Raw genomic sequence first — 10,632 nt, forward strand, 5'->3', positions numbered from 1 at the left:
CAAAAAAGATCAAATCTTTCAAGATTAATGGTTTTCAAATACATCATACAAAATGTGAACAGAAACACTGGCCTTCCACCCTTTAAAAAAAAAAAAAAAGCTGAGGGCACTGATGTAGCCTCTAAACACACTTGCGCCCATTGTTTCCCATAGACTCCGGAAGCCCTACAACCCTAAGATCGTCTAGACCACAAATTAGAGTTGAGGTCCAGTTTTTCTAAAGTGAAACGCAGTTTATGCATGTTTCTCCAGTTCACTTTGTATCACCTGAAAGAATCACTACATCTTTCCATTTAGATCACAGTAAACTGACAAAAGCCACAATTTCCAACACTGACAGCTAGTTTTCTTCTACAGCATCCACTTTGGGGGAAAGGGGTGGGGTTTGGAGTCTGCTGCAATACTCAACAGTTTATTAATAAAAGCTATTACAGTGACTTCCCTGGTGGTACAGTGGTTAAGTATCCTCCCGTCAATGCAGGGGACACGGGGTTTGATCCCTGGCCCGGGAAGATCCCACAAGCCATGGAGGAACTAAGCCCACGAGCCACAACTGCTGAAGCCCACGCACCTAGAGGTGGTGCTCCACAAGAGAAGTCACCGCACTGAGAAGCCCGCACACCGCAATGAAGAGTAGCCCCCACTTGCTGCAACTAGCGAAAGCCCGTGTGCAGCAACGAAGACCCAATGCAGCCAAAATAAATAAATAAACAATTTTTAAAAAAAGCTGTTACAAACAACAAGGTCCTACTGTATAGCACGGAGAACTATATTCAGTATCCTATGATAAACCATAATGGAAAACAAAAAAAGAATGTGTGTGAGAGTGTGTGTGTGTATAAATATAACTGAATCACTTTGCTGTACAGCAAAAATTAACAGATTGTAAATCAACTATACTTCAATACAAAAATTCTTAATTAAAAAAAAGCTATTACAAGTGCTTACAACTGCCTTCTACTGTGCTACTGGCTCTTTAAATACATTAACTGGAATCCTTACAACACTGCAAAGTGTTACAGACAAGAAAACTAAGGCAGAGCAAGAATCTCAACCTAAAAACCACATTGCCTAAGAGTGCTTAAGTAAAAATACAGCTAAATAAACAAGACAGCTTTAACAAGAAACACCACAAAACATTATCCCAACTCCTACTAAAGCTTCCTTGACCATATCCACTTTTCTGCTCACTTATCCAGTACAAGCCTACAGATGATCCTGAGAGAAAGATCTCCCTCTGACACCGATCCCAAAGGCAGGCACAGGGCACAGACACCTGCAGATGCGGTCATCTCAACACACCATAATCACGACAGCTGACACCACCTATGCGCAATTCTCATTTTTTAAACACCTGTGCTGAAGATGTTCTATCAGATACATATTTAGCAGCAAAATCTCCATGGGCAGATTTTTTCGAAGAACATCTTTATAATTAGCCAAAGATAAATTAAAGAACTTTGCAAAAGTCTCAAGAAAAAACATTTCAAGAAAAAACGCATCTTTGACTGCAAACAGTTAAGGCTGGGCAGAAGGAAATGGCTGTCCGAACTTTCCAGAAGTAACAATAACAACTAAAGGATACAGCTGCTGACAGATGTCTGACAGAGGCTCAGGGCTCCAAAGCCCACTCAGGGACCCTCAAAATTCACAGCGTGTGGGAGCCATGAGGGGAGCCTCAGTCTACACAACTGACCTGACCCACTTCCTTGTCTTGTGCACACCGCTCTGCTTCATTCAAATCCCATGTTTAAAAAAAAAAATCCCATTAATGTTGACAGAATGTGCAATTTTGCACAAGCCTATCGAATAAATAATCACAATCAAGAAAAGTATAATCATAATCAAGAATTACGCCCTTATTCATGACCAGGTCTCCCCTTCCGATATGTACAACTTCCATTTGCTCATCTGCAGATTACTGACAGCAACATCACTCAGGAGTACCACTTCCTTAGGGCATCTTGTGTGGAAAACTGTTTTTGAACAAATTGCTTGTATCTATTGATCATTAAACTGGGATCATTATACAGATTAAAAATAGGACTCACTTGGTGAGAACTGACACTCAGGTAAGAAAATCAACATTAAGGAGGAAAAACAAAACACGGGCCTGATGTCTTCAGATTAAACACGAATCTCCCAAAATTTCAATAGGGCATGAGTGGAAGATGAAACCCAGGCATTAGGGGTCTTCCCCTGTTTCATTCTACCCTACCTTCAAAAGCCAACTGGAAGCCAACTATCTAAAACGTGAAGGAAGCTGGAGATGCAATCTGAGGCGGCAAAGAACTATGCTGGACAAAGTTTCAGATGGAAATTGCCCAGTGTCATCCCCTCACCCCTCCCAATTTTTTTGTTAACAAGCCAGAGTCTTGTCAATCAAAACAGTCAATCCGGTTTCAGTCAACTAGGTTTGCGGGTACAGACAAAACCTCAAAGGGAGAAGAATAATTTAGTATTGAAGAAGCAGGAGGTCCCATCAACCAAAGAGGAAAGATGGTTCAAGCTTCCTCCTGCAAGTCACAAAGCTTGAAAGGTCAAGAGAAGGGGGAACAGAGTGGGCTGCGGTGGTGACATCTCGCTCCCTTCAGGCAACTGGAATTCTTTCTCAATACCTTCCCACTCTACCAAAATAACAGAGACAACACAAATAGCCTTAGTGAGTCAAACCCCCAACCCTTTCTTAGTGTTATGGGGAAAGCGCGGAGGAAACACTACTTTGAAACCTCCTGCATGAATTCTTCTCAACCTTTTGCTTAACTGTCATGAAGAATGACATCAAAATGGTCCTTTATTCGCTGAGAATGAGTAATATGAAATAAACCATGCCCTGTGTGACTTCAGTTAGCACCAAAGGAAATAAAATTTGAGAGCTATATAGAATTATGAAGTAAGTTAGAATTCCTCATAATCAGAAAAACTTATGAAAACTTTTCTTCTGGCAAACTACTTCAACAACAAAAGCATTTTAACCATTTCACCTCCTCATTTATAGCTTCCTCCAAAGCTAACTCCCTTTCTATACATGCACAAAGAGTTTTTTAAATGAAAACATAAAAAGCCAAACAGTTGTGCTCAAAATTTTACATGTTAGGAGAAACTAGGAAACTATACATTTTAATGTTGATTTTAGCACTTTGAAACCTGAAAAGGACTCTAAAATTAGTATTTATAAGTAGCTGAAATGGGAAGGAAAGCTGGGGTAGAAAAAGGGAATTTTACCCAATCTTCAAACACTTTCAGGCTCCTTTATTCCTACAACTATTTAACTTGTAAACACTTGCATCGTAAAGAATGTAGAGTGGGACTTCCCTGGTGGCACAGTGGTTAAGAATCCGCCTGCCGGTACAGGGGACACAGGTTCCATGCCTGGCCAGGGAAGATTCTCACATGCCACAGAGCAGCTAAGCCGGTGCACCACTGAGCCTGTGCTCTAGAGCCTAAGAGCCACAACTACTGAACCCGCGTGCTACAATTACTGAAGCCTGAGTGCCTAGAGCCTGTGCTTGGCAACAAGAGAAGCCACTCCAATGAGAAGCCCATGCACCACAACGAAAAGAGTAGCCTCCGCTCTTTGAAACTAGAGAAAGCCCACGTGCAGCAAGAAAGACCCAACATAGCCAATCAATCAACCAATTAAAAAAAAGGAGAGTACTATCAAATGAAGGACTGAAAGTGCCTGTTTTCTTCCTAAAATATCTTGTTTCCAAAATATATATATATTCCTAGCATTGGAAATAAAAATCTTGTCGACCAAAAGCAAGTCTGTGCAACCCCAAAGCCAGTGTTTACTCCTTAGAAAGGAAAACCAGTCATAAGTCTCCCCAGACAGTGCTTACATCACAACAGCCTCAATATTACCAGCATCCTTAAACACTCTCGGCTATGTCTGCAAAGCAACCTCTCTGCACAAGCTTGCCAAACTAGCCAGGGCCCACTTTCTTGGGAGCCACGTTGATGAAACCCATCTCTGTGCACTTAGGTGGAAAACCAGGCACATCCCATATATTTTCATCAAGCATTTTTTTATTCTTTTTTTGCTAAATTGCCAGGACAGCAACTTGTGGGATCTTAGTTCCCCAACCAGGGATTGAACCTGGGGCTCAGCAGTGAGAGAGCATGGAGGAGTCCTAACCACTGGAAGGCCAGGGAATTCCCCATTCATCAAGCATTTTCTTAATTCAACAGATTTCACTCTACAAACATCCACCTGCTGAACTGGATTCAGCAGAGGAAGCTCCAATTACTTCCAAGGTATAGAAAGTTTGGTTTTCTGGTGAACAGGTGAGATGTGTGTGCTGAACAGTCACATACCCACCTAGTCCTATAGAATGGGTTGAAGATGGGGCACAGAAAACAACTAGAATGCACATTTCTACTCATTTGCTCTCGTCCTTAAAAAAAAAAGCCTCTTTGCTATAAATTTTACAATTTACAAAGCACACACCCATACATTTTAAAAACATACACTGAGTATGCATGCCTGAAGAAGCTTGGACTCTGGGAATGCAGAATAAAATATAGGTGCCAATACCATTCACAGGAACGTATTCAAAATAAGATACAAGAATTCATCCTACAACCAATTATTTTAGGCAGCAAACCGTCTTCCTCAAAGTGGTTTGAAGCTGACTTTTGGAGAGTGGTTTCCTGGGGAAAGATACTGCCCCCCAACCTAGGATGTCTCAATATGTAGGGTCCTACTGGGTTGGAATTCTAGAACCTATCTTTCCAGGGAGTTTTATTTAGCTTTGTTTTCTTTTTTAAAGCCCAATGCAAGGACTGAAATTGTATCAGTACCTACACCCCACTTTCCATCTGGGAGACTCAGGAACCACCCCCCCACCTCCACATCCCGCCCCCCGCCTTCCTAACTGGGAACAAAATTGCCATCCTCGAGCTACGTACGAAGTATCCCTCCGCTCCAGATGGCAACCGGGTCGCCCCCGCCCCGCCCCCAGCCCCCAGTGACATGGACTTTCCCGGGGACCAGAACAGACTCAGACCCCACTCGGGTTTCTCACCGTTTACAGAATCCGGCCACCCAGCCCTGAACATACGCACGCCTTTCTGCTGCCAGTGTCGCCTCTGAGGCGGCTAAGGGCTCACATCCCACATGCAATTAACACACCATTAAAGGGCACCTCGTGACGGCGGCAGCCGCGCGCTCCAGCGCCGGCTCCACGCCCTCCCTTCTCCCTCCCTCTCCCGCAAAGGCGCGCAGAGTCCTGGCCCCGCCACCTCCGCCCCGCCCGCCTCTCCCAGGCCCCGCGGGAGGCGCGCGGCCACCGGCCTGCGGCGCTGGCCCCCCATTCCCGGCCTGGCTGCCCGCCGGCCGCGGCGCCTGCAGGCCTTTCCGACTGACCACCGAGAGGAAACACCCAACTCTGTCCTTTAAATGGGCCAAATACGGAGTGAGGGCAGACGACCCTCATCCTTCCACTGGAAGGCCCAGCTCCCTCCCCTTGCAGGTTTTAAAGTTCAGTTTTAAACCAGTGCTCAGAACACCACCTTGTGCGTCCGGAGTGGGGGGCGATGCTTAAGGAAAGCGGCCTGGGAAGAGAGCCTGCCGACTGCTGCCCGCACCCCTCACGGGCCAACTGTCTGAGGCACCCTCCCTAAAATTAAAGGGGAACAGCCAGGCGTCGGGGCCCTCTTCCCAAGGTCAGGTGGCATCAGTCACCATAAGGCAAGGGCGCCCTGAATTATTTAATAGAGGCTGTTGACACGGGAGGCAACTCCGTAAAGCAGCACATCTCAAAAATGGAAGTACACTGTACCTACTGTAAAACACACGGATTTAGGCATTCAGTCCACAATCAGATGACAGGACAGCCAGCCTCCGCAGTGCCCTCAGGCTCCTCTGAGCAACCAGAAGACTGTTTTTTTAAAGGAACAATATTCCTAAACTGTGAAGGGTCACTCCCCGTGGAAGAAAAGGAAGAATTTAAGCCGTGGGTGGGACCCCCTCCGTGAACCTGGTGCTTTCCCTTGCAACACTTGACTTCTCAGTTCACAGCACTGGTTTGTCCCTTTAAACTTAAATTTTCCAACATTCCAAATCCAGGAACGATTAAAAGAGGTAAAAATTATTTTCCAAGTTTTCTTCTTGTAATGAAAAACCGAGGAGGGGAAGTAGAGTTTTGCTCAACACTGAGCAAATGTTATGTTTTAAAAGAAGAGTTGGTCTAACAGTGTAACATCTTAATGCCTTTGCCAAACATCTTCAACTTACTACTGCCCACGTTAAAAAAAATCGCAACGTTCAGGGCATCCAGGTACCTCCCAGGGTGAGGGGAGCGCCACTCACTTCACACGCTCCCACACCGTTTGAATGGTTTTATAATTTAAAAAGTGTATAAACCTTTTACAAGTCTGGCAACACTGAGCATCTACTGTTTTAACCCAAATAAAACGTATGTGGATCTTTAACTGGGAATATAAATAAAACCTGACATTTAAACTCAACTGCTGGGAGGGAGGGTTCAATCAACGCCCCTGCCACGAGGGAAATTGCGGCGGATTCAAGGCGCCCTCCCCCTCCCCCTCGGCGCTAATCTTCCCAGAGAATTGCCTCCCTCTTTTCCATTCCCGGGATTCGGATTCGGGTCGGTATTTAACTCAACCCCTTTTTGAAAGAACCTACTAGAAACATTCAGCCATGAATGTGGGAAAACTTTAAAGATGAGTCCATTTAAAGTTTTAGAAAGGAAGCAAAAAGTAATAACTGCCCCCTAGGCTTCATACCTAGAAACTTTTAAAATGAGGCGTCCACAACAAGCAGATTAGAATTTCAACTTTTTTCCAATAGGAGACGCCGGCTTCAGGCCAGCAGGCAGTAGCTCCGCCCTCCTCCCCAAATAACAGGTTAGGAGTGGAAAAGGCTGCGCAGGGCAAGCCTCAGCCGCGCGCAGAGCTAGCACGCCCACCCCACCTCGCAGGCAGCAACGCCCGCCGGCAGCCGGCTCCTGCACCCGTCTAAGGCGAGACTCGCACCCAGTCTCTACAAGGGGCTACAGGTAGAGCGTATTAAGCCACTGACCCTCTCAGCAGAGGCTGAGCCTCAAAACTTCTGGCCCCTTCCTCTAACGGGCTCTGGTGAGTGGACGGTGGCACAAGATGTGAAAAGCAAGCAAGAAAGGTTTCTTCAACACACAGCCAAAGGAGCCAAATAAGCCCCAAGGCTGCCGAGCAGCCCTCGGACTCTGCGCACCCGGTTCGAGCCGCGTGCAGCTGGGTCGGCTTGTTTTCCACGGGAAGTCGAGCCCCAGGTTGAACGGGGTGGGGACACCTCCCAACCAGGGAAACCGGTTCCCGGAGAGATCTTAGCCTGGGCAGGCGGGGGCAGCCCAAGAACTTCCAGCTGGGTGAGCCCACGAGGCCGACGGGCGACTCCACGCAAGGGAGGTTCAGGGGTCTGAAGACGCTTTTTCCACGGTGAGGGCACAGAACCGCGGAAGGCTCTTTTTACCCCACACGGGGAGGCAACGACTGCTACGGTGTCCCAACAAAAAAGCAATCCTCCCTTACAGGCGCGCACGTGGAAACCAGGTCCACCCGGGCACACGCACCCCACACTCACCGGCACGACCATCTCCTCCTGGCTCATGCCCTACTTAAAAGCAGCAGTCTATGAGTTTTACAAACAAAAATAAGGTGAGGAAAAATAGCTAAAGGAGAGCCCCCAGCATGCTGGGAAGCCTCTGGTGTGCCCGCACAAGGAGACCACGTCTACACACACACATACTTCCATCTCGTGTCTTACTTAAAACAAAAGCCTGCACGCTTTGTCAAACAGAAATGAGGAAATCAAAGTCCCTAAAGAAGAAAGCGTGTCTCCAACCTCGGGAACCGTCGGGGGGCAGAGGGAGGGACCCTCGCACAAGCAGGCCAGGTCTACACAGTCACACACATCTACCTCTTCCCGTCTCATGCCTAGCTGGAGACAGCGGTTGCCACGTTTCGCCGCACAGAAAATTAGATACGGAAATGGGGGAGTCTGCGTTTGGGGAACCCTCGCAGCCCGCACACAGAGGCCAGGTCTTCTCAACACACAGTTCCCAGGTCAGAATCTGCTTGGTGGCAGCGACTGCCACGTAGCCGAAAGAAAAACGAGAAATCCGGAAGGGAGAGGACCCCTCCCCTCGCTAGGGGACCTGGCCCGGAGGCCCCCGCGAGCACCCACGCGGCTCCCCGGGAGCCAGACACCCCCCCCCCTCGCCGCCCGGCCGCAGCCACCGCGGGAGCGGCCCCCGCACTCACCTCGTCGTCGTGGTGCTGGCAGAAGCCGAGGCGTTCGGGGAAGACCGAGAGGATAGAGAAGGGCGCGCCGGGAAACGGCGGCCCGAGCCCGAGCTGCTGCGCCGCGGCCGCGGGGCCCGGCGGGCCGCGCTCGATGTAATGGTCCTTGGTGAGGCGCACGCGCTGGTGCGCGCGGACGCAGTTGTCGCACAGGTGCTCCTGGCAATCGAGGCAGCGCGACGAGGCCGCGTTGCCCTCGTCGCAGGAGCTGCAGCCGTGGGGCCGGCGCAGCAGCAGCGCCGACGGGGAGGCCGCTGGGCCGCCGGGAGCCGAGCGGGGCGGCGCGGGCGGCGGCGGCGCGGGCGGCAGCGGCGGCGGCGCCGAGGCTGCCGCGCGCGGGTGCGCGTGGTGCGCGTGGTGCCGGTGGTTGCTGTGGCCGCCCGCGCCCGCCGCGGCGCCGGCCCGCCCGTTCTTGGGCGGCGGCTCTTCGGCCGTGGCCACCACGGCGTCGAGCAGGTTGCTGAGCAGGAAGGCGGACGAGGGCAGCGCGTCCATGCCCGCCGCCTCGGCCAGCACGACCTTCTGGTCGCACACGGGGCAGCGCAGCTTGAGCGGCTCTCCCGGCGCGCCACCGCCCGCCGCCGGCAGCCGGTGCGCCTCGAGGCACGGGCGGCAGAAGGCGTGCAGGCAGGGCAGGACGTGCAGGCGGCGCGCCGCGGCCCCGGGGCCCCCGCCGCCACCCCCCGACGACGTGGACGTCTGCGAGGACGAGGACGACGACGACGACGAGTTGGAGGAGAGCGGCGCCGGCGAGCCGCACATTTCCTTGCACAGCAGGCAGATCTGGAAGTCGGTCTCGGGGAACGAAGCCATTTGCAACCAGGCCCGGAGGAGGGTGGAGACCAGAGAGGAAGAGGAGGAGAGGAGAGCGCGGACGAGGTGGGTGGGGGAGCCGCCGACTCACTCAGAAAAAGGCATCGATTAGGCCTGCGATCCGGGAGCCGGCATCAGAGCCGCGCGGCCCACTCGGCCTCGCCGCGTCCGGCCCGCGCGCTGCCACCCCCGACGCTGCGGGCATTAAATGCCCCTCTCCAGAGGCGACACAGATTCCTCCCGGAGGACGACGCGGGGGCCGCGTGCTTTCCGAAGCCGGAGCGCCGGAACAAGTCCCAACACGCGAGGGGCAAGCGGGGGCAGGGAGGTCAGAGGGCTCCCTGGAGCAGCTGCAGCCTAGCTTCTCTCCAGCCGAGGGGAGACCCCCCCCCAAGTCGAGTCCGCTGTGCAATCCCAGTCCCGGCGGGAGAAGCAGAATTTTTGGTTCGACGAGTATTTGGTGCGTGGCTTTTCTTCAAACGGATTTAGTTAGTCTCTTCTGGGGGAAGGAAGGCTCCCCAAACTGGTAAAGGCGGGAGCGGCGCGAAGCCGAGCCTGTGTCCCCCCGCGCGACGCCGGCCGCCCCGCCGCATGACGCGGCGGCCAGGGGCTCCTGGGTGGCCCGGCGTGTGGCGCTCCGGGCTTGCGCACGGCCCGGCGCGGCCTCCCTGCAGGGCGCTCGGCCCCGGCGCAGCTGCAGCTAGTGGGGGCCCGCCGCGGCCGCACGCGGGTAGTACGCACGCGCGCCCCACGCGCCTCGAGTCTCCCGCGCGCCCGCCGAGCCCGGCCGCGCTGCCGGCGCTTAACACGCACGCGCGCCCCACGCGGCCCGGGGCCCTCTGGCCCCCGCCTCGCCCGGCCTGGGCGCCTCCCGCGCGCTCCTTCCCCTCCGCTTCAGCCGCGCCGCAGCGCAGGGCCGCAGGTCCCCGCGGGCCGTCGTGAATTATTCATCGGCAGGAAGATATTAGATGTACCCGCTGCCCGCTCCGCGCGAGCCGTCGTGCAATGCTATCCGAGCTCCGCGCGCGCCCCGCGCCCCTCCTCCTCCTCGCGTCCGTCCTCTCTGAAACCTTGGCAGCGAAGGGGGATCACATTTCCTTTGTCATCGGGCCATTTCGCCCTCGCCTTGGTCCCCCCCCCGCTCCGATCCCGAGCCGCGGGGACGGAGCCTCCACCGGGGCGCGCCGGAATCAGTGGAACCGGCAACGGCCCAGCGCGGTGAGCTCGAGAGCCGCGTGGTCAACGCCGCCGGCCCGCGCCCGCGTCATCTTCTTTCTGAAACGAGTCGCCGAGCGAGACTCGGGTGGCCCCGGCAGCGCTGAGCCTACCGGGCTTTGCTCGCGCCGTGCGCCCTGGCCTCCTGGGGCTTTGAACAACTCCCCAATTCGGGCTTCCTGCGTGCACGCGCGCGCGCGCCCCCTCTTTCTCTGCTTTGCCGCCTCTTCCTCCTCCTCCTCCTCCTCCTCCTCCTCCTCCTCCTCCTCCTCCTCTCAGTACGCTGGTTATTGGGACTGA

At 53.1% G+C, this 10,632-nt stretch overlaps 1 protein-coding gene and 1 pseudogene across 1 annotated transcript in view; one reads left to right on the top strand and one right to left on the bottom strand.

Annotated features, from left to right (window-relative positions):
* TRIM71 (tripartite motif containing 71) overlaps positions 1-9,117 on the bottom strand; it is a 59,438-nt gene extending 50,321 nt beyond the window's left edge. Inside the window, exon 1 of the mRNA XM_057706571.1 lies at positions 8,266-9,117. Coding sequence (XP_057562554.1) covers positions 8,266-9,117 — 852 coding nt within the window. The remainder of the gene's footprint in view (positions 1-8,265) is intronic.
* A 591-nt stretch (positions 9,118-9,708) lies between these two features.
* On the top strand, positions 9,709-10,632 carry LOC130834455 (N-acetyl-beta-glucosaminyl-glycoprotein 4-beta-N-acetylgalactosaminyltransferase 1-like; annotated as a pseudogene).

Source organism: Hippopotamus amphibius, chromosome 13 (assembly GCF_030028045.1).
Source record: "Hippopotamus amphibius kiboko isolate mHipAmp2 chromosome 13, mHipAmp2.hap2, whole genome shotgun sequence".
Lineage (NCBI taxonomy): Eukaryota > Metazoa > Chordata > Mammalia > Artiodactyla > Hippopotamidae > Hippopotamus > Hippopotamus amphibius.